Genomic DNA, 24,804 nt, shown 5'->3' on the forward strand with positions numbered 1-24,804 from the left:
CTTGATTAAAATGGTGTCTGCCAGGTTTATCTACTGTAAAGTTACTACTTTTCCCCCTTGAAATTAATAAGTAATTTGTGGGGAGATTCTTTGATGCTATGTAAACGTCTTATCTAATAAACTGTTGCCCATTAGTATTAGCATTCATTGATGATGTTCTGATTCCAACATTTCTCCTATATTTGAGTTCAGATTTTGTTGTGAAGGAGAGCTTTCCCTTCTCCCTTGTTGATTTCTTTGGGTTTGTATTGACTCATGGATTCTTATTTTATTCAGTGGGTAGTAATCCGTTATTAACATGAGTTATTTTGATAGCTACTTGTCCTAGACTTGGCCAGTGGTAACTCCCTCAGACTGTCTTTTTAGAACATTCCCATGAATCTTTAAAAGTATGTACTGTGAGTACTTTGAGACCTCAGTAAGATGTTCCTAGTTCATCTTGTACTTACGCTGCTGCAACCCTGGAATGAGCTGTTTCTCCGAGGAGTCCTGGTTCCTTTAGTGGAGAAGAGTATTTTAGAAACCAAGATCTGATTGCAGTGCGTGGTTGTTGCTGCTGATGGCTCATTGCTCCCAGGCCCTGAATTATTATTTTTTAATGTATGTATTATTCAGATCTAAATACATCTCACTTTTTATCTCACAATCCTTATTTTGCACATTTCAAAAATGTGTTATTTTGTATAATGTTATTTGTCAGCCTAAATTACTCCCATTTTTGTTCTTGCAATTAGGTGCAATTGTTGAAAATTCCATTTCCTTAGACTGAAAAAAATTGGGTGATCAAAAAGATTTAGCATTTATGGCTTTTCTCCTATCACCTTATCTTAAGTGCTTTTTTTCTTGAATATATTACAGATTAAAAATTCCTCAGGTCTTAACTCATAGCATTTAGATTTTAATAATACCTAACATTTTTGAGCACTTACTACGTGCCAGTTGAAGCACTAAAGAGCTAGTATGTCTTCTAGGGTTTTGCATCAGTTTTTCTGATTCAAATCCTGGCTTTGTCACTTACCAGCTTTGTGACCTTAGGCAAGTTTCTTAAGCTTATTGAATCTTAATTTACTCATCTGTAAGATGGGAATAATGATAGTAACAATTACATATGTTTGTTTTGAGGGTTGAAGATACTTGAAAAGAGCTTAGAACAGCATCTGGCAGATGGTAAGCACTCAAAAAGATTAGTCGTCATTCCTCACTTGAGGTCCTGTTCTTATCTCAGTTTATTCTCAACAATCTTGAAGGGCCGGGATGATGGGCTCCGTTTTACAGATGAGTTGACTGTGATTTGAACAAGTTAAGTAACATTGGTCTCTGGTCACACACTTGCTAAGTAGCAGAGTAGAGACGGAAACTGGGGTCTCTGCAGAACGGAAGGCGTCTCCCTCCCCTGGAGCCCAGGGAGCTGGGGACGGGTGGCTGTTAGCACAGGACGACTCACGTGTGGGCTTCCTCCTGGGCCGCCTTTATCATACAGCAAAGTGATGTGACTGTCCAGAAGTTTTTCTTAGAATCCTGGTGTTCTCTATTCATGGTTTTTTAAAAAAATTATGTTTTTGTTGATTGCAAATTAAAGGGACATTCTGAGTGAAGGGAAGGAATAAATGGAAAGAAAGCTTTAAGTAAAACTTAGTTTTATTTTTTTAAACCCTGCTCAATTACAGTAATCTTTTCATATGTAAACAGGTAAAGAAAGTGGCTCAAATTGGTGTGGAGATTACATATTTCTCTATAAAGTGGAGATTCGGGGAGTTCTACTTTTTAAGCGTCTCAGTGGGATTCATTCCCTGTATTCATAAGATTTTTGTGTGTTTAGTTTGTGTGGGATTGTTCTCCAGTTTCACAAAATTTATTAAACAGTGAAATATCAAGTAGCAGGTTTGGAAGTCAGTAATATCCCTCTTTATGGTTATAGTTAAAGGAACTGTCCACTTATTTTAGCTTTTTGTCTGTTAAAGCTTGTGGTTTCCTTGGCAGCAAGTCTCTGTAGCAGTCAAGTACGGGAGTATTTATTTTAAACTTTCAGTTTTAAAAGAAAACTATTTGATTTCAGTTCTAATTTTACAGTTAACCATCTAATTATATATTTTTAAATTACATGCTACAAATAGGCTTCCCTTTTGAATTTTTCTCATTAAATACACACTTGGAAACTAAAGTAGGATTTTGTACTAGGGACGTTCTTAGGTTTTGTTAGAAGCTTCTAAAAGTTCAGAATTGTTGGAGAATAAACTTTTAAAGAAAGCTGGAACAAACAGCAGGCTATCAGGATCTCATGATGGTCGTGTCTTAAATTTTCCTCCATTAAGTCAGTTCCATCACAGATATTCTCACCTGCAGCTACTGGTGCCAGAGTGGACCTCTCGTTAGTTTTGGGTGCAGTTCTGCAGACCAGCACGGCCATATTCGTAATAAGAAGGAAGGCCAACTTGGAAATGGCAGTGAAAGGGAGTAAGCAGGAAAATAAAAATTGAGGTGTGAAATAAAGTGAAAGGGGAAAAAAAATAACCAGAGACTGACTCAGCCTCCAGGCTTTCGTCAGCCCTAGTCCCCAGAAGACAGTGCTGCTCACTTTCTGTCACCTGCTCTGCATTCTCCCAGTCACCTTTCCTGTAGGGAATTTTCAGGTTGGGAAGAGGCCAGGGGACAACAGGAAGCTCTTCCCCGTGGCTCTGGTAGTGTGACAGCTTGATGCTATATTTTGTAAGTGATGTTGGAAAACACTTTGGTTTCTCATAATGAGTTTTAAGGTGCTAGTCAGTTTTTGTTTGACTTTCCTACAGGCTAATAGTGATTATTCAGTGCCAGACACTTCGTCAGAGATAGTGACATGTTTGTGATTTGCTTGGGTATTTTAAAAGATAAAATGTATTTGGATGCAGAGCAAGTTAGGTTGACTCCTGTAGATAACAAGATGATATTATAGCTCTAACTTCCAAAGAGAATTCTTTTTTATTCAAGTACATAATACAGTGTTCTTAACACTATGCTGTACATTGGATCTCCTGAACTTATTCATCTTAAAACTGCAAGATTGTACTCTTTGACCAACATCTCTCCCTTTCCCCATCCCCCCAAAGAGAATCCCTAAAAGTATTCAAACCTGTCTTTCCCTTTGATTGATGTACTATTTTACTGTTTTAACAGGTAAATATCTTTCAACTGAATTGAATACATATTTAATATGCTTTTAAAATTTTATAAATTTAACGCATGGTGAGTCTGTGAAGGATATGAAAGGCCATCCATGCCATCAAGAAAAGTATTAGTTTCAGGGGTTTCAGTATTCATGTACCTTAAAAAGAAAAGGTAGTGATGTATTTGTAAGTGGCACCTGTTACCTGAACATCCAGCTTGCGAACATCCTGTGTGTATGATAGCGATAGTTGAAACTGGGACTTTTTGTACAGCCAGAGGGGCAGGGTATTGGGGTTGCAGTGGAAGGAGATTTGGGACCAGTGTCCAGAGTTAGAATTCAAAAGGTACTTTCAAATAGAAATAGTGTTCAAATAGTGATTGGATGTCTAGGCTAGCCCCAAATCTAATTAACTGAAATGCTAAACGTTTGCAAATGCTTTATTTTTTCCATCCTATTGCAAATGTGTAGTGTTTAATCAATAATATGGATTATGGGTTTTGTAAGTGCCTGTAAACTAACTTGGGGTAATAGGTACCACTTATTTCATTATTTCTCTGAAAAGGTACATTCTGAGTTCTGAACAACCAATTTATAAACAGAGTATTTAATAATGTCCCATTTGTAAGCTTGATTAAAAATCCAAGAAGCTCACAGTCTCGTTTGGAGTATAGACCAAAATGACAGTAAGTCCTATGTTACCACAGTGTTTTATAGGAATACATGGGAGAATCTCGAGCCGGATGTAGGCTGGGTGATGGGAAAGATTCTCCCGAGGGCTGAGGGGATGCCTGAGCTGAATCTTCGAAGAGAAGTTGGAATTCGGCAGGTGAGGGATCTGGGGAGAGGCAGACACTGTTTAAAACGCAGCAAGAAGCTTGAGAGAAGCTGGCATGCTGGGTAACTTCAGTGAGTCTGGACCTGTGGTCTGCAGAGGACGTTGGCAAGAAAAATTCATCTAAATGGGGTAGGATGGCTGAGTGAGATCTTTAAGAACCTTATATTTTATACTAAGGAGTTTGGATTTTATCTTGAAGGTAGTGAGGAGTCACTGAAGGAGTTACGTAGGAAAATAGCATAACCAAATTTGCATTTTAGAAAGATCTCTTACAGAAAAATTGGAGCATATTGAAATTAGAGGCTACTGGAATAATCCAGTGAGAAAAGTGAGTTTTTAGACTAAGGAAGTAGGAAGATTGGAGAGGGAGAGTGTAGACTAGCATTTCCAAGAGAAGGGAACAGTGTTTTCAGATCAAAAGAAATTGGGATAGCAGTGGTAAATGTTAAAGGAAGTTTGGCTGAAGTCTGAGAACAAACACTTGGCTTTATCAATCAGGAGGTTCTTGTCTGCCCTCCCTCGCCCCCCACCCCCGTTTGTAGCACTGTTGGAAGACGGGGAAGGACAAGAGGAAGGAAGGCTCTGTTCTGTCTGTTTAATCTTAGCAGCAGCCGGTGGAGCAGGTGTTCCTACAAACAAGGAGTGGCTCAGGAATGTTAGGTGTCTTGTCTTTTTTTCTCTCAACTGGTAAGTGGTGGAGATGAACTCTGACTTCTACTTTTCCCGTGTTTTATGCGAGTTATGGGGACATATAACCTCAAATTATCTGGTTACTTTCAAGCGGAGCAGTGCGAGTAAGTGCCTCAGACTTGTTGACCCGTGTCGCTTGTCTTGGAGAAGAGTGAAAGTCTTTCTCGGAGGCTTAAGTGCACCCTGACCTTTCCCCAACTTCATGGATGCTGAGCTGCTCTTTTGATCTGTTCGCCTGCTTACTTCCTCAGGTTCGGTTCCCCCTCTTTTCCTCCAGCTGCTTTCTTCCCTCTGAACCTGTGACGTAGAGCCAGTAAAAGGAGGAGGGAAAATCTTCCCAAGCACCACGTCCATCCTCATTCCCCTTTGGTGTCAGGATAGTTATCACCAACTGTAGTGTGCAGTGACCGAGGCAGACTGAACCTGTGTGAGATGTAAGGTGGGACAGGTGCCAGAGCTGGCCGTGCAGGCAAACCCGGCTTGTGCGCAGAGGGCAGGGTTTTGCTTGGTGTCATGGTTCCAAAGATCAGTGAGGTGGCATAGCCGCCTCCAGGTACTCACAGTGTGAGAGAGAAGCAGGTGTCATATGTGACTGCTGTACCTCTGGAGAAGTGCAGTCAGTCAGGACTGAAAAATGCTGCCACGCAGAAGAGCGAGCACTCTTCCATGGCCGTGTCAGGTTTCCCAGAGGATGTGAAATGTGAAGGATGAGTAGGAATTTGCCATGTGGAGAAAGGAAATCTAGGCTAATGGGCAAGTATGACAGCACATAAACGCAAGGAAAAGTGGCGTGTTGGGTGAAGGGTGAGAAGTTTGGTGTGACTGCGTTGTAAGGTAAAAGAGGGAGGCTGCCGTAGGACCAGGCGAGAGATGGAGGTGGAAAGGAAGCCAGGTTTTGAAGTTCCTTTTGTGACAATACAAAGGCACTGAGACATGTGCTGTAAGGTCGTGGAGGGATCAGCGAAGGTGGTTTTAGGCATGTTCAGAATGTTAACATATAAGTTCCAGAATGTACCTTTTTTTTAAAAAAAAAGTCATTTTGATTTGTGTTGGCAGTGATGGCGTGGCTTCATTAGAATTAATCTGAACAATAAGTTTTAGGAAGTTTGAGTCTGTTTGTTTAGTGGTTCATCGGGATCATGCTTTTATCATGCTGGATCAACTTTTATCATTGCTTTGATATTTTAACAAGTTCAAAATAGAGATTTACATTTGTTCTTTTCTCCTGAAAGCAACTTTTGAAGTAAGTTAGCAGGTTTCAAATTACCCAATAAATAAAACAGAATAACTATTTCTATTTTAATATTCCTACTTTAAGGTCTGTAGGTATAGCATTATTATTAAAATGGGCAATACTTTTGAGTATGGATATTTGATTTGACATGAAAAAAGCTAGGCAGCATAATTCAGCAGTATTATGTTCTTTGAAATAATTTGATATTTGTAAGTAATCTTTTACCTTTGGACTTAATTCTTTTTCAAGAATAATTATCTCGATATTTACGTTTAAAAGTTTATCTTGATCAAAGAGAATGCTATGGTATTTTTTTATAACAGCTTTATTGAGATATAATTCACATACCATAAAATTCACTCATTTAAATTGTATTATTTGGCAATTTTTGGTATATTAACAAAGTTTGGCAACTGTCGCTCTGTAATTCCAGAACATTCTCATCACCCTAAAGTAGAAACTCTATACCTTTTAGCAGCCACTTCCTGTTCTTCCCCCCACTCCCACCCCGCCCAGAGCTCTGGGCAACCACTAATCTACTTTTTATCTCTCTAGATTTGTCTATTTTGAGCATTTCATATAAATAGATCATATAATATGTTGGGTTTTTGCGACTGGCATCTTTCTCTTAGCATAATGTTTTCAGGGTTCATCCGTGTTGTGGCATGTATCAGTTCTTCATTCCTTTTAATTGCTGAATAATACTCCATTATGTGGATATATCACGTTTTATTTACTCATTCATAAGTTAGTGGACATTTGAGTTGTTTCCACTTTTTGGCTCTTGTGAATAATGCTGCTATGAACATTCACGTACACGTTTTTGTGGGGCTATATGTTTTCATTTCTCTTGAGTGGAATTACTAGGTGATATGGTAACTCTATGTTTAACCTTTTGAGAAACTCTCGAGATCGTTTTCCAACGTGGCTACACCATTTTCGATCTTATGAGGGTTCCAGTTTCTCCACATTCTTGCCCAAACTTGCTGTTATCTGTCTTTTTAATTATAATCATCCTCGTGGATGTGAATTGTTATCTCGTTGTGGCTTTGATTTGTATTTCCAGAATGGCTGGTGATGTTGAGCGTCTCTTCCTGTGCGTATTGGCCATTTATCTTCTTTGGAGAAATGTCTGTTTAAATCCTTTGCCCAATTTTAATTTGGTTATTTGTTGTTTTCTTGTTTGGTTGTTAGAATTCTCTATATATTTTGGATACTAGACTCATACTAGATACATGATTTGCAGATATATTCTCCCATTCTGTGGGTTGTCTCTTTACTTTCTTGATGGTATCATTTGGAGCATGAAAGTTTTTAATTTTGATGGAGTCCAGTTTATCTACTTTTTCTTTTGTTGCTTTTGCCTTTGTTGTCGTAGCTAACAATCCATTGCCTAATTAAAAGGCATGAAGATTTATTCCTGTATTCTTACAGTTCTAGTGCTTATGTTGCGTTATTTTTATATGATCCATTTTGAGTTAATTTTAGTGTCAGCTCTAAGGAAAGGGTCTAGCTTCATTCTTCTGCATGTGGATGTCTTGCTCCAGCACCATTTGTTGAAGAGAATATTCTTTCCCCATTGAAATGTCTTGGCGTATTGTTTTGTTTTGAGGTGAAATTCATATAACATAAAATTAACCACTGTAAAGTGCATAGTTCAGTGGCATTTGGTACATTCACAGGGTCGAGCAGCCCCACCTCTGTCTGGTGCTGTCATTTTGGCTGTTGTGCAGTCACCACTCCTGTCTAGTTCTAACTTTGCGAGGTTGCTGAACTGGATAGAACTGAACATTTTCGTCATCCCCAAGACACTATCCTCATGAAAACAGGAACTTCCCATTTCTCACTGCTCGCAGGCCCTGCAACCACCACGCTACTTTCTCTATAGACTTACCCTGTTCTGGCTATTTCATATAAATGGAATCATATAGTGTGTGACCTTTTGTGTCCGGCTTCTTCCACTTAGCATGTTTTCAAGGATCATTCACATTGTAGCATGTGTCAGTTCTTATTCCTTTTTATAGCTGAATAATATCCCATTGTATAGATATACCGCATTGTGTTTATCCATTCATCTGTTGATGAATATTTGAGTTTTGGTGTATTGTATTTTAATGCTATTACTTCAGGACTTTTGACCTTATATGTCAGTGTTTTTCTTAGTTATAAATTGACAAATGTAGGAAACAGAAAGGAAGAGCCATTGCTTACCATTCTTAATTAAGAGTAATGACATATATATGAAACAATTTTCTGTTTATCACAAAGAACACACCTAGTAAAGATTAGTGTCTTCATTGACTGTTTTATAGCTCTTGTACTTTGTAAGTTGTTTTATATCCACTATCTCATTTAAGCCTCACAAGAACGTTAAAAAAGTGCACACAGGGAGGCTGGCCCCATGGCATAGTGGTTAAGTCTGGTACAGTCCACTTCAATGGCCCAGGTTCATGGATTTGGATTGCAGGTGCAGACCTGCACCACTTGTCAAGCCATGTTGTGGCAGCAACCCACATACAAAAAGATTGGCACAGATGTTAGCTCAGGGCTAATCTTCCTCACCAAAAAAATAAAACATATAGGGCATTTTTTAAATTGTTCTCATTTTGTAGAAGAGAGTATTGGTGATTATCGCTTACCCGAAGTTATATAGCAAGTAAATGACAGAGTCTAACGTAACTAGAGTCTTTTGCCTCCAAATTATGTTCTTTGCTAAAAATAAATGTTACCACACAAAAACCTTTAGCTCTTATGCTCTGAGTTGGTAGACTTAATTCTCATGGTTATCCAAAATTATTCAATGAAAGATAATTATGCATACTCATTCTTTTTATATCCCAGTTGAAAACTAACTAAAATGTAGTTTAAACCCAAGTTATAATATTGGTGTTAAGAGTTAGGGATCACCTCTGTACCACAGAATTTTGTCTTATATGAAAGGTGAAAAAGACCAGGATCTCTAACACAAGAGAGGGACCACGTGCATGTTCGGTTTTGTTCTTCAGCACATCTCTAGCATATCTGCCTAGGACAACTGTAGGCTCTCAGTAAAATATTTGTTGAGTGAAAGAATGAAAGCAGTATATTGTATGTTCTACTATCTTGTGACCTGTCACTAAATTTCATCATGAATTGCCACTGGACATTCCTGTTAATCTTACAGGTTTTGAATGAACACACATCATAAAAATTCTTATAGTCTAACACTTACATTTGAGTGCCTTTTATTTATATTACCTTATTAAGTATGAAGGTACTTTGATATCCATTCTGCAGATGAATAAACTGAGGCACAGAAACGTTTACCCAAGCCTTAGACTCCTCTTTCTGAAGGTTTCATACAGCTGTGCTGTTATGAACGTCATTAAAATGTAATTATCTTAAAATATCCTCATACTGACAAAATGTATTTAACAGCTTGAGATTTGGTAGGTAAAATCTTTGAGGCGTGACTATATTAACATTTCTCTCAATCTAAAGTTTATATTTGTGTGTTGACTACTTTTCGTAGTGTGATGCCTGCTCTTCTCTAAGATACCTTCGTGTGTATTTGATTAAGTTCTGTTCCACTCATCAGCTCCATATTCTCCTCACTCTCATGCCCTGTTCTTATTAATGGAAGTTTATCTATAGTTTTTAAATGTCTTACATCAGTCATTTTACTTTTGTACTAGAGTCAGCAGTTTTCCTAGTTCAGCCAAACATCTTTTTCAGAATTGCCAAAGGCTGCTCTAAGGTACGTTGTCATTTTAAACTTAGCAGATGTCTGGGTTTTCCTTTCAGGTGTGGACAGCTCCTCCACCACGAGCAGTGCTTCTCCAGGGCCCAACAGTTACGACGCCCTGGAAGGAGGCAGCTACCCAGGTGACTGGTTTTGTGCTTCTCTGACGTTTATTTGAAAAGTTACTGACGATCACTTCCTTTCAAACATGAACATATATTATACATAATTGCAAGTATATTTTTAACAGAAAAAAAGGACGTTTACCTGGTATTTCTCAGCCTTAATTTACCAGTGTTAATTGTCATATAACAACTGTGAATGTTGTTTCTGGAAGACCTAAGGAAATTTATTATTTTATTTTTATTATCAAGCTCTTTATCTTTTTCCTCTTTCTAAAAGACTTTCAATAGTGAATAATTTTCCTCTTCTTTTTCCTTCTTTTTTTATGCTAACAGCTCCTTCAGTAAATTTTGTATTTCTATTCTCATGCATAGGTCCTTGAATTCCTTCCAGCTAGCCTCTGAATATAGATAGTTTTTGCCTCTTTACGTCCCCATGACTCCTGGCTGCCTCCACCAGGTAAATAGATTAACCAACTTGGTTGTAGGTTTTGGAGGCATTATTTTTAACCATATCTGGAAATAACATTGGTCATTACATAGGAACAGGAGTAGTGGATAGTATTAAAAGAAAAAAATACAAACTTTTATAATTAATAATTGTTTCATTATAATATACTGTGATCTTTCTTATTCACCGGTCTCCCATCACTAACAGCCTGACAACCACACCAGACCTCCTTTTTCTCTCTCTTTCTAATGATTCCAGACTTTAGGACTAACAGAACAAGTGATTTTGCCCTTCTCTTTATTTCTCATCTCTTTGGTAATAATCCAGCATGAAGCTTAATTGAAGTTGGAGTGTGCTATACTTAATTAAACACACCATCTTGCTATCACTGTCCATAGAAAACTTTTAATTTTGTCAGCTCAGTATAGATTTCACTTTTAACGTTTCAAGAATACTTGAATAAGCTACTCAGTCTTCTCTGGGTAAGGATTTTTCCCTAGGGATGTGTGTGTGTGTGTCTGTCTGTGTCTGTGTCTGTGTGTGTAAGAAGTTGTGGACCATTCCAAAAGCAATGAGTGTTATAAAGATATCCTAGAAGAGTTACTTTATTCACTAACATTTGAATTGTACAGTTTTAGACCTCCATGTTTATGACTCCAGTTCTTCATTTCTGATGCTATTGACTGTTGTCATATTTCATCTTCCCGTCACCGTGAGGAGGGACAGGCAGGAGATCTGAGGATGTGACACTGCGTTGAAGCTCCTGTCCTTTTAGCAAGTCTGAGAGCTTACCAGAAAGCCAGTCAGCCAACTCTTGGCTTATTGGCAAAGACAATAGCAGAAAGTCTAGGAATGTATCTCCAAAATTAGAGTCGAAAGAAGATGTGCTTCCGTAAAAACTTTTTCCTTAAGGCAGATGCTTTAGAACATGTTTTTGCAGAATCTGATTGCTGGTGAAGAATATGGTTTTTTATGTGAAAAATAAATTAAAACACATATATATGGTGGATTTGACTTTAAAATAAAGCTAATAATCAGTATACCAAAATGTTAATAATGGTTATGTGTAGTAGAGTAATTGTTAGGGTTTCTTTTTGTTATTGTATAGAATAATGAAATTTTCTAGGTTTTTTTCACAGTTTTAATCATATTTTTGTTTTTGTTTTAAATTTAAATAGAGGAAGAACATTCATTCATTAAAGTTCACTTGGCATTGGGGCCAGCCCTGTGGTCGAGTGGTTAAGTTCACAGGCTCTGCTTCTGCGGCCCAGGATTTCACTGGTTCGAATCCTGGGCGCAGACATGACACCGCTCATCAGGCCACACTGAGGTGGCGTCCCACATGCCACAACTAGAAGGACCCACAACTAAAATATACAACTGTATACGGGGGGGATTTGGGGAGAAAGAGCAGGAAAAAAAAAAAAAGTTAATTTGGCATCTGTTATATACCAGACGTTATTTTAGGGGCTAGAGACTATTGTAGACACCATCTTTCATACTTTCATAGTCTTGCCTCTTCACATAACGCAGACTTCTAGGGGATTGTGGAAATAGGCCCCTCTTTCCATGGACTTTTTTTATAGATCACAGGGGAGATAAAAGGCAAATTAGAGAAGAGTAGTTGACACGCATTTTATTGCTTTGCTTTATTTTCTGCTGCTTATCTCTATTCCTGCTGAGAGAATAAAAAGAAAAATAACTTTTATTTATATATAAATTATTGTATAATATATTTATATATAAAATATATTTAATCCACGTATATAAATAAAAGTCTTATCTATTAGAAATACCAACTGAGGGGGCTGGCCCCATGGCCCAGTTGTTAAGTTTGCACGCTCTGCTTCGGTGGCCCAGGGTTTCGCCAGTTCGAAGCCTGGGCATGGACATGGCACCACTCATCAAGCCATGCTGAGGCAGCATCCCACATGCCACAACTAAAGGACCCACAACTAAGAATACACAACTGTGTACTAGGGGGCTTCGGGGAGAAAAAGGAAAAATAAAATATTAAAAAAGAAATACCATACCAATATGGAGTTTTCTTGTAAATATTTCTGTAAAAAAAAAAGATGGGGTTGGAACATGTGAAACAAGATTAGCAAAATATTGATGGTTATTAAAGTGGGGTGATGAGTATATAGGGTTCATTATTCTCTTCGCTCTACTTTTGTGTATGTTCAAAATTTCTCATAATAAAAGGTTAAAAAAAAGAAAAAGGGAAGTGCCAGAGGTTGTGGCTCAGCCAGGAGCCAAGTCTTTACAGAGTCCGGATCTTGAGCTGTGACCACTGTCTTTTTCCCGTTGTTAGATATGCTGTCTTCATCAGCCAGCAGTCCTGCTCCTGACCCCGCTCCTGAATCTGACCCAACGTCAGCTCCAGCTCCCGCTGCTCCTCAGCCTTCAAAAGTGGCCAAGCCGTTCGGGTATGGTTATCCAGCGCTTCAGCCTGGTTATCAGAATGCTGCCGCTCCCCCTGGTTCTGGGCCTCCATCTGCCAGCCCCGTGTATTCTGGATTCCAGCAGTATGCTCAGGTTTGTACTTAGTCACGTCAAGACACCACATTTCTAAAAACTGTGAAACTATCAATTCTAACAAATCCCGGGTGATTCAAATGGAGCATAGGTACAGATAAGCCTTGATCAAGCATACGTAGAATTTGATTCTGGTTTTTTTGCATATGCATACATAGAAAAACATGAAAGGAAATAAATGTAAATATCAAATATTTAAAGAGGTTAAATCTGATCAGAATTTAGCTGTGATTTTTCTTTTCTTTTCTTTTATGAGGAAGATTGGCCCTGAGCTAACGTCTGTTGCCAATCTTCCTCTTTTTGCCTGAGGAAGATTGTCACTGAGCTAACGTCTGGGCCAGTCTTCCTCTATTTTGTGTGGGGTGCCACCACAGCGTGGCTTCATGAGCAGTGCTAGGTCTGCGCCCGGGGTCTGAACCTGTGAACCCCAGGACACCAAGTGGAGCATGTGAACTTAACCACTACGCCACTGGGCCAGCCCCAACTTTGATTTTTCTTTTCTTCATTGTGCCTTTATTTTTCAGAGTCTCTGTGATGTGCAGATATTAATTTTATAATCAGGAAATTTAAAAAAATGTTAAATTTTTCTTAGAATTCTGTATTACTAGGTTGTCTTTCTCCTCAAAAAATGACATGGTATAAGTGTGGTTTGGGATTTAGGTTCCAGCTCTTAACTTGAAGAAACCTCCATGACATGTAAGTGAGATTGGCGAGGGCCTCGGCACACACCACTGCTCGTCAGGACTTAGTTCATCAGCTACTGCTGTGACCCCGTCTGACGTGACCCTTTTGGAGTCGCCTCTTAAGTACCGTGTCAATTTAGTAATAGAGAACAGTAAGCATTTTACATTTATATTTATTGAAAAGAAAATAAAATATAAGGAAGCAATTGAAATGGCAGAAGCATTCCACTTAGAATAAAAAGCTTAGTTAGACTAACCATATAGGAATTTCATCTTATGGTGAACTAATAATGAAAATTAGAGAGAAATAGGAAAATCATATGTTTCTGGAGTTTAATCTTAGAATTAAGATGGAGAAGGAAGAAGGAAGCTGGAGAGGCACTGGAGAAGTATGATTGGCTGGTACAGATTTCCCTGCCTTCGTCTCGTCAGATTTTCTTCATGGCTTTATACGTCCACATGAAACATTTTTTTTTTTTTTTAAAGATTTTATTTTTTCCTTTTTCTCCCCAAAGCCCCCCAGTACATAGTTGTATATTTCTCGTTGTGGGTCCTTCTAGTTGTGGCATGTGGGACGCTGCCTCAGCGTGGTCTGACGAGCAGTGCCATGTCCGCGCCCAGGATTCGAACCAACGAAACACTGGGACGCTTGCAGCGAGCGCGCGAACTTAACCACTCGGCCACGGGGCCAGCCCCCCCACATGAAACATTTTTAAGTCATTCTTGTCTGACTCGTGCTTTAGGCAAATTGCTGTTAAGGGCATAATGTATAATTTATTTCTACATTTTAATGAGAAGAAAACCAAGTTCAAAGAAAGGATCTGGTTCTTGGAGGAAGTGTTGGGCAAGGAAAAAAGTTCCTTTGATACAGTGAGTGGTCTTCTGTAGTGGGCTTCGGAAAAGGTCCTTTGGCCAAATCTGGCTTGCTGCCTGCTTTTGGAAATGAACTTTATTGAAGCAGCTGTGCCCTGTGCCTTATGTATTCTCTGTGGCAACTGTGTACTGCAGTGACAGAGCTGAGTAGTTGCCAAAGAGGCCATGTGTTTCTTAAAGCTTTAAAACATTTGCTCTCTGACCCTTGACCAAAAAAGTTTGCTGACATGGGAGAATGGAAAGTGTTATTCTTTTCCCATTTTGTTTGGGAAGTTGTTTTGGAAGAGTTAGGAGATTGTCTTTGGAATGAAAGTAAAAATTACTATTTAATATGCTAGATTTTTAAATATAACTTTATTCTTTTCTTGTATAATCACAATCCTTTTTATACTCTAGCTCTAGGACAAGGATCAGAGGAGTTTGGATAAAGGGGACAGAGACAGACTAAAAAGTAGCTTGGGTCATTAGTCACGTTTGAGATGAGCACCATGAGGCCGGAACTTTAGAAGTCGACTGTTAGAGATCACCCAGTCCCACCTTCCGTTTTTTTAACTTTTTAGTGAAGTGTAATCTATGTTATGTAAAAGTATATAAATCAACAGCATACAGCTTGATACGTTTCTACAAATTGAACACACTCACGTAAGCAATAGCCAGAGACCTTTCTCATGCCTTTTCTAGTCGCTGACCCTCCAAACGACAGTTGACAACTGTCCTGACTTCTAATACCACGATTAGTTTTGCTTGTTTTTAAACTTCACATAAGGGAACCGCACTGTATGTACTCTTGTCTACACTGTCCTGCTCAACATGCTGCTTATGGCGTGCCTGGAGTTCCTTTGTTTTCATTGTAGTACTCCATTGTGTGAATTTACCACAATTTATTTATTCTGTTGTTTATGGGCATTAGGGTAAATTTCCAGTTTGGGGCTATTATGAATAGTGCTGTTGTTAATGTTTCTGTTCTCGTCTTTTCAGTGAGTGTTTATATCTAGGAGTGGACTTGCTGGGTTATGGGGTATCCGTATGTTCAGCTTCAGCGGTTAATGTCAAGTAGTTTTCCAAAGCAGGTGTTCCAGTTTATCCCTCCCATTAGCAGTGTGTGAGGGTTCCAGTTACTTCACATCCTTATGAACACTTGGGATTTTGACTTTTTTTCGTTAGATGATCCTTTCCTTTCATTATTTAAGTGAACAAATCAAGACTCAGATAAGTGAACTCTTCTGACCAAGACCAAGCTTAGTTCTGAGAATACAAAAGTCCTTACAGCTCAGAATTAATCCTTTTTTTCCTCCTTAACTGGTAGGGACTTGTGCAGAAGAAAATCATAGTCAGATTGATGTACGTCCCTCTCTAAGGAAGATTACAAAGCCGTCATTCATTTCTGTCTAATGTGAATTTGAAATAGTTTTTCGACACTACTGTTTCAGGCTCAGTGAGCAGTAATGATTTAAGCACACAGCTAGGACATACTTTTAAATTCTTACCTATCTACGAAAAAGAGATTATAGATTTTAATCTGAGATTAGCATTATCAAGGTAATTTTAAAAGAAACCATTTATTTTTGAAGTCCTACTTAGGATAAAATACCTTACTTTAGCCTTAAGCACCTTCTCTAATAAAATTGAAATGCCTTTAAGTGTTGCACTTAGTGTAAGCAGTGGGAGGGTTCTGACATCTAAGGGCTTTCTTTGTATTCATTAGTTTGAGATGAGCTTATTAAATAGTGGGAAATCCCAATAGTTGGCGTTTAAGGAAGAAAAAAACTTAAAATTTGTTTTTCAGTGTTGAAAAACAGGAAAAAATTTGATGTTTAAAAGTGAAAATAAAAATTAGAAAAGTATGTTAGTGAATATATGAAAAACCAGACATACATAGCCTTTTTAACCAAAAAAAAGGTGCATGATCAATTATAGAAAAACGCAGATAAGCAAAAAGAGGAAAATAATTATCACCCAATAGTCCCACCAGCAAGATATGAACAGCAGCACTTAGAATCTGTCCTTCTAGGTTTCTTGCATTTGGAGGTGAAGCCAGTAAAGAAGTTGGTCATCCAAATGACTTGTTTATTAAACAATCAAAAGAACTCGATAAATAGGGATATTGTTTTATAAATTTTTTATTCCTTTAACAGCATCAGAGGAAACGTTTCAGTGTTATTGTTTATCCTTCATCTGATCACTGCATAATGTTCTCTGATCAACCAGCTTCCCATTATTGGGCATCTGAGTGTCAGTCCGCGTACACACGCGTATGTGCACACCTCTGTGCGTTTGTCTCATTGTTTCCTTCGATGAAATTTCTTCAGGTGAAACTGGTGATTGAAAGCACCTAATTTGACAGGACTATAGAATTTCTCTCTGCTCATTCACTCATGAAAGCTTAGTGAGTTCCTGCTGTGTGGGAGCACTGCTCTGGACCCTGAGGATACAGGAGCAAACTACTGAACAGTTTCTGCTCTCAGGACACCTGGGGGGAGGGCAGGGTTGATGGGCAGTAAGTCAGTCAATCAATAAATTAATGGGATAATTTCAGGTAGTTACAAGTGCTCTGAAGTAAGACAAGTTGAAGAAATCGCTTGCTTTGGGTTATAGAGTGGATAGGAAAGCCCTCATTTTAGAAGTTGTGTTTAAGTTAACATTTGAATGACAAGAAAAACCAGGTATGGAAAAACCTGGGATTAGAGCCTTTCAGATTGAGGAAGCATACGTGCAGGTGACTTGGATGTGTTCCAGGAATAAAGTCCCAGTGTGGCTGCACCTCAGCGATGGGAAGAGTAACAGCAATGGGATCAGAGAGCTAGGGAAGGACCATAGTCAGAAGCTGGGATTTTACCCCAAGTGCGAGGAAGGAGACCATGGAATCAGATTCTGTGTGGTGGAAGGATAACTGGTTCACATATTTGGAGGTCATTTCGGCTGCTGTGTGTAAAGAATGGATTAGGGATGGGAGTATTTGAAAAGACAAAAACGGAAACAGGGAGACAAATGGAAGCTTTGCCCTAATCTTGGAAACAAGTGGGTGTACTTTGTTCTAGGGTCGTATGGGTAGAGGTGGTCAAAAGTGAATAGATAAGGGATATCTTTTGACCTGTTAATGGGTTGGATGTGGTAGATGAGAGCAAGGAAGGTATCAGGGGTAACCCTTTGGTTTTTGGCAGAGCAACTGGAAAGAGGGTAGTGTAGTTAGGTGGTGAAGACAGGACTAGGTCTGGGAGTGGGAATCGAGTTGGGCATGTTAAATTGAAATGCCTAAGAGACATCTAAGTGGCGGGTCAGGCAGGCAGGAGTTGGTGAGTATTGGTGGTCAGGTATGGAGAAATAATGTACCAGTTTATATTCCAAGCAAAAGTGTATATGCCCATTTCTATTACTAAGTGTGTCAAGAATTAATTTTTATAAGCAAAAATATTTTATTTTTTCATAATTATCAGTCATTTGTGTTTCTTGGCTGGAATCCCAGTTCATATTTTCACCATTATTCTGTTCAGGTTGTTCTGCTTTGTAAAAGCTATCTGTAATAAGTATATTAACCTTTTGTCTAATATATATTGCAGTTTTTTCCCCTAACTTGTCATTTGTTTTTAATTTTAATGGTATTTTTTTGAGACTGGAAAAATGTTTCAACTTATATAGTCACATTATAATTTATTTTATTTTTACCTTTGTATCCTTTGAAAGGTCTTTTCAACCTTAAGATGAAAATATTCCAGTTATCTAATTTTTTTTAGTTCTTTGGTGGTTTCAGTTTTGCATCTTTAATCCGTTTAAGGTTTTATTTTGGTACATAATGTAAATAATAAATCTCCTTTTCCCTCCAAAAGTAGTTAGCGCTAAGTTCACTGTCATTTATTAACTAATCTATCTTTTCTCGATGATTAAATATCTCAGCTTTACTTTATATCCTAAAATCTTATAAACTTGGGTCTGTTTGGGGTTTTCTATTATATACTGTTATTGATCCGTACAGTCATTTTTCTCTTGTCCTTTACAGGTCTGCTGAAAACTTAGAGAATTATTCTTCTTATCCAGTTGTGTTTTCCACAACATCACCATCTTCGATTACTGTTGACAGTTTGTTATGCCTGTTTCATCTACACCCTGCCTCCACACACATCTTTTCTTGCTAAGGATTTCAAGCAAATCCTGGGCAACAGGGCAGGGGAGATGCATTTCTTGCATAACCACAATGCCACTATCCTATCCAACAAAGTAAGAGTAGTTTCTAAATGTCATTTAAAAATTTGGTCCATATTCCAATTTACCCATTCCTTTCAGAATTGCTTTTTCACAGTTGGTTGGTTCAAATCAGGATCCAAACAAGATTTAATTGTATTTGCTTGTGTCTCTTAATTCTCTTTTTAATTTTAATACAAACGTCCACCCCTGTTTTTTCATGCCTTTGATCTTTTGAAAAAACCGGGTCTACTGTCCCTTGGAATGTCCCACATTCTGAATTTGGCTCATTGCTTCTTGTGGTTCATTTAGCTTGTTCCTCTGTTCTGTTTTCTGTGGACTGGAAGTTAGATCTGATAGCTTGATTATATTCAGGATTATTACTTCATTTGTTTACCTAAGCCAAAATAATATATTTTGTTTCTGTGTACCTCATAGTAATATCTGGTGGTCTCCCTTTGAGTGGTGCTAGGATTTTGGGTTTATATGGTGACAGCCCGATCCCTTCATTGTGAAGCTCCCTGGTGAGCTTTTGCCTGGTGGCTTTATCATCTGTTGGTATCTGTTTATCATCTATTCTAGATGACCGTTACCTGAATCATTTATTTCAGTATGGGGTGTAAAACAGTGATTTTCCTGAATTTGTCCTTCTGCATTTATTAGCTGGAATTCTGCAGTACATTCACATAATGCAGTGCTCAGTAACTGTGGAAAAAAAAAAAAAGGGAAAAATCTGTATATAGAGATAGTTATTGCCAGGACATTTTTCTTTAGGTAAAAAAAAAAAGGATCATATTTAGAGCAGTGTATGTATTAGTTTATATTTGTAAATAGAAACAATGGAAGGACTAAACCAAAAACTAATAAAAATTGTTAACTATAGGTAGAGGGATCAAAAGTGAAACAAGGTATCTCGAATATATCTTATTGTAAAGTTATGACATTAGAATTATGTAAATGTTATGTTTACTCAAAAAACATTGTCTAAAAAGATAAAAAAGAAGTCCTTAAAAATTAAAAGCAAGACCCTGTTTATCAGGTCGAATGCATTCTGATGCAGAGAAAAAGCATTGTTCCAGCTGATCTTAAACCCCACATTGTGTACGTTCTCAGAGGGATGCAATCTAAGGACAGAAACTACTACAAAGAACTCTTACATTTAGTTTATTAACCTTACATTTATAATAATATTGGTGGTGTTATTTTGAAACTATTTTAGTACATTGTAGGATAAAACAAATAAGTAACTCTATTACCATTAGGAATGAAGATTTTCAGCAAAAGAGATACAGATGTAAAATCAAAGAAGTTAAAACGCCATCATCTTCAATTTGAATTGGAAATGTCAGTGTGAACCCATTGTTTTTTTTCCTCTATTTAAAAATGTATGTGTTCTGTCTCTACCTGTTGTACAAGTCTGGAAGTAATAACAGCACACCAGCAGTGAACAGCCTTATTACCCAGATTACGGTCTCTAGAGACCATCCCCACTCAAAAGGAACCCGGAGTCGAGATTCTTTTTTGGGTAAATGACTAATTTGGGGTCTGAAGGAGGAATGGTACAAAACGTTGTGCCAGAAAGCAAGGAAGCTAAGAGACTAAGAGGCCTGTGTCCAAAGGACACTGGGGCCAACTTGGAGGGGCTCTCACTGGCCAAAGATTGACACTTTGAGTATCAAAATGCAAAATAACTGTAATTCATTACATCACTTTGAGTTAATAAAAAGCTGTGAATTCATGATAGTAGACATTATTATTATTATAACAAAGGAAGCATAGAAAAAATAAGCAAAGCAAAAACTCAATGAACACCATTATACATTTCTGTGACACCAACTCATTATTCTGAAAATTGATGATTGAAAAAACTTGAAAATAAAAGCATTAATCCTGCCTTTCCAGTATGAACTGCATTCAGAGAAACCAAATTCTTGATGTTGAAGAGCATTGTTGCTGAAATTTTGTTGTGCGGTTTAACCGTGCTAATAAGATTTCAGTTTATTCGGTATTTTTGCTTGGAGGTTTTTTCACGAACGCTTTAACTGGCGCTGCCCTGTTGAGTCATTCTGTTACCACGCCAGATTTAAACTGTCTTATCTTCTCGCTCTTTCTGTGTGTTCAAGTCCTGTGTGTGCTGTAATAAACCTTCTCCGTGTGCTGTGAATTGCTCTTCCAGCAGTATCCTGGTCTGAACCAGCTGTCCTCCGGCCTGGGAGGGCTGAGTCTGCAGAGCGCCCCGCAGCCAGAGAGCCTGCGGCCTGTGAACCTCACTCAGGACAGGAATGTCCTACCTGTGACTCCTGTGTGGGCGCCTGTCCCCAACTTGAATTTAGACCTCAGAAAATTAAACTGTAGCCCAGAGTAAGTATTTATTTGATAATCTTCAGTGAGTAATATACTTTGTCAAGAACATTGTATGACTTTGAAAAGTTGTCCTTCATTGGAAGTTTTGTCACTGTGGACTTTTCTCTTTTAGTTTGTGTGAAAGTTGTAGGTGTAAAGGTCAGTGCGGGTCGTCTCCTGACCCCGTCTCTGTCTCCGTCCAGTCCCATTCACTGTCGCCTGATCCTGGGGACGTTTTCTTCTGTTGGAGTAAAGGGTTTCAGGAGCCCAAATCTAACATATTTTTCTTTTCTTAGATTTCTTTTCCCTCACCTCACCAGTAATAACTTCTGATGTCTTTTAAAAAAGGTGGAATCTTTAAAATTTTATGCCCTTCAGTCTTTGCTTGAAAAGGACACAGACTTCACTTGTGTAATCCCAAGAACCGATTTAGATAAACGGTTTCTGTTTGAATTTCTTTTCCCACTCAGTATCACTGTGAAGCCCATCACCCCCGGGCTTATTGACGCAGCTGGAACTGGATTTGACTGCCTTGACTGAGCACGTCCTGCCTCCTGGAGAGGTTCAGCGGGCAGCCTGCATCTGGTGGCCCCCAGGCCCCGGTGTGTCCTGGGTGGATGAGCTGTCACCTCACAGTGCCTCCCAAACTGGAAGCTCTCTGTTCTTGCCCGCTTTCAGTACTGCTGTCTCCTGAGAACAGGGTATTATTCCTCTGCACCCAGACACTTTAAGAAGACATCCTCCTGCTCCTGGAATCTGTGCTCCTCATGAATAAACACTGACTCACCGAATGACATTAGTCTTCTTCCTTGCATTAGGAGAATGTGTTCTTTAGAGCCAATAGTTTCCTTTTTTAAGGCAATAGTTTTCTAGCTTTTTAAAAAAGTTATAAGCTCCTCTTTTTTTTTTTTTTCAAGATGGGCACTTGAGTTAACATCTGTTGCCAATCTTCTTCTCCTTCTCCTCCTCCTCCTTCTCCTCCTCCTCCTTCTTCTTCTCCTCTTCCTCCTTCTCCTCCTCCTCCTTCTTGTTCTCCTCCTCCTCCTTCTCCTCCTCCTCCTTCTTCTTCTCCTCTTCCTCCTCCTCCTCCTCCCCCCCCCGACCCCAAAGCCCCCTGGTACATAGTTGTATATTTTTTTAGTTGTGGGTCCTTCTAGTTGTGTCATGTGGGACTCTGCCTCAACATGGCCTGATAAGTGGTGCCATGTCCACATCCGGGATCCAAACTGGCAAAACCTTGAGCCACCAAAGCAGAGCGTGTGAACTTAACCACTCAGCTACGGGGCCGGCCCCTAAGCTCCTCCTTGTTTCCACCAGAATCTTAGATAGATTTCCACTACAGAGACCAGAAGACGGAGCTGCTCCAAGGGTCCCTTCCTCTGCTGCGCTCTGCCACCACCCCCCTCAGTGCTAAGGCAGTGCCAAGATCATTTCCCTGAGACGTATCACCACTGGTTCTGGGTTGGAGATAGCTGCCCATCCTTCTGGGTGTAGGTGCTCTCAGGTCCATGAGTCTGGGGATTCAGCCTTGTGTTATGAATGGGTAGACGTCCCCAAGTAGGGCACTGTGGTATATGTGGATGTATAGGAGATTCCACAGGTAGGAAATGGTGTATGTGTTTCTACTCAATTATGTGTTTTCTGGGAAAGTCTCTCTCATCAAAATAGCAAAGCAGAGTAATTAGGAGTACAGGCTCTGGAGTGGACAGACCTAGGTTCCTACCACGGATCCACTGATGAGTAGCTATGAGACTTTGTGCAAATTACGTAATCTCTCAAATTCTCAGTATTGTCAACTGTAAAACAGGAATAATAATTGTGCCTACATATTAAGATAAATCATTCATCCAATAAAATTTCCTGAATACCTTCTAAGTTAAGTGCCAGGCACTGTTTCTTGGTGCTGGGAATGAGCAGTAAACAAAGTTCCCAGTCTCATGGAGCTGTATCCACCCGGGGAAGACGTGCTGTGAGCAGTCTAACCAGTGAGTGCGTGAGGTGATGTGGAGTACTGCTGGGGAGCAGGGAGGGATCCGGGGGGGGTGACTGTTCAACTGAGGAGTCACGACAGGTATTCCCAAGGAGTTCACATTTGAGAAGAGGTCTGAGTGAAGTGAGAGAGCAAGCCATGTGACTCTGGGAAGAGTGTGCCAGGCTGCGCCACTGCACACGTGGAAGTCCTGAAGCAGGGACCAGCCTGCGTCCATACCTGTCTGCGTGTCCCCACGTGCTGTCTTCTTAGAACTCCTTTCCTGGCTTCCAGGACTTCTGCTGCTTACCTCTTTGGTTGCTCCTTTATTGACTCATGCCTACTGAGTTTATAATACAACTTAACAAGTTAGAAGCACTTACTCTGTAGGAGGAATAATGCTCAGGTGATAAGTGGGAAAATCAGACAGGTACACAACCAACTGTAGAAATCAGACCGATGGATAGGACAGAAGTGTCAGCAGGTCTCAGAGCACAGGAGAAGCTGCCGTTGCTCCTGACTCGTGGTGGGGGAGGGTGTCTTCAGAAGACACGGCGGCTGGCATGAGTCTTGTGGTAAGAGTATGCGTTCAGCAAGCGAGGAGGGGCCAGTGAAGTGGGCACAGCATCGTTAGAGATGCAGAGGTGCACTTTCCCTCCCTCCTGCTTGTACCCTCCACGTGGGTCAGAATGGAGAAATCGTGTTTTTCCGAATGGGTTGTGCTTTTCCACCATGAAATTGTTGAGTCCTTACTTGAGGTCTTTTGACTTATATTACATATGTGCCTGTTAAAAGTAACCAGGACCTTCCTAGTATAGTTATATAACATATCCAGATGATTTTTCCTTTAGGCCCTTTAATGTTCTTAATTATCAACAACAGCTGTCTGCCTCGGTGCATTTTTTCCGATAGCCGATGTGGCCCGTGTGTTTGTTTTCCGCAGTTCGTTTCGGTGTACTCTGACCAGCATTCCACAGACACAGGCTCTGCTGAACAAAGCGAAGCTTCCCTTAGGACTGTTGCTACATCCCTTCAGAGACCTCACGGTAAGTGACACGTTATAAAATGTTTGTGGGAACTGACTTGTGTGCTTATGTGCAAGGTATTTAGATTGTATATTTTCTTAGAATTTTTCCATCTTTTATTTGAAGTTAGAAATAATTGTTTCTGTCAGATTCAATTCAGCAAACATTTTCCAAGCGTCTGCTTTGTGACAGGCCCTGAACTAAGCACTGATGAATTTGGAGATGACTAAGTCCTTGACTTCGCCCCTAGGAAGTTCTTACCTAACTGGGGCAGAGATGTGAAAACAGATGGCTGCAGTGCAGAGTAACGAACACTAACCAGTGGCATTCTGTGAGGCTCTCAGGCCATGAGTACAGCATGGCTGTGGTCCCCTCTGGACAGGAGCAGAAGTTGTCTATGAGTGACGAGGTCCGAGCTGGATTTGGAAAGATTAGTAGTTTGGGAAGTTGGAAAGGCCGTAGGGGATAGGTAAACTGCAGAAGTCCTTTATTAAATATAAAGGAAGCGGAAACAGTGATGTCCAGTGAGGGAGGACAACTGTGTGATTGTTCCCAACTGTATAAAACAAATATCCTTTGTAAGAGCAAAGTCCCAGCGCTTCAAGTCTGTTGAATTGAAACATCCTTGTTTAAGTTTCCACAGTCTGTTTGGTTTAATACATAACTTACTGGAGTTTTACCCGTACCTCTGGTATTGCATGCAAATATGTCATATTTAAACTAAAATTTCTAAGGTTCAGAAATAAAGTTTCCAGATATATTTTATATACACTTTCTAAGTTGCATCTCTCCCTCACACTCTTCGCCACTCTGGTTTTCTCCTCTCCTCTGCTACTGAGCGTCTCTCGTCATTTGTCCAACAACTGTCTTGCCTACCTGTCACACTGTGTGCTGGGACTGCTGAAGTCAGTACTCCTCCTTGTGGAGCTGACTTTCCTACTAGGATGTCCAGAAAGAGCAAAGTGGGTAGAAAGCAAGATAATTATGACATGCCATAAGTCC

At 39.4% G+C, this 24,804-nt stretch overlaps 1 protein-coding gene across 8 annotated transcripts in view; it reads left to right on the plus strand.

Annotated features, from left to right (window-relative positions):
* Positions 1-24,804, plus strand: part of SEC24B (SEC24 homolog B, COPII coat complex component) — an 82,104-nt gene that overhangs the window by 36,035 nt on the left and 21,265 nt on the right. For 5 of the 8 annotated variants that reach the window (XM_070504558.1, XM_070504559.1, XM_070504562.1 and 2 more), the window contains 4 exons: positions 9,685-9,765; positions 12,510-12,733; positions 20,642-20,826; positions 23,721-23,823. In XM_070504558.1, coding sequence (XP_070360659.1) covers positions 9,685-9,765; positions 12,510-12,733; positions 20,642-20,826; positions 23,721-23,823 — 593 coding nt within the window. The remainder of the gene's footprint in view (positions 1-9,684; positions 9,766-12,509; positions 12,734-20,641; positions 20,827-23,720; positions 23,824-24,804) is intronic. The other 3 variants (XM_070504557.1, XM_070504560.1, XM_070504563.1) reach the window with 1 other exon arrangement.

This window comes from Equus asinus, chromosome 3 (genome assembly GCF_041296235.1).
Source record: "Equus asinus isolate D_3611 breed Donkey chromosome 3, EquAss-T2T_v2, whole genome shotgun sequence".
Taxonomy (NCBI): Eukaryota; Metazoa; Chordata; class Mammalia; order Perissodactyla; family Equidae; genus Equus; species Equus asinus.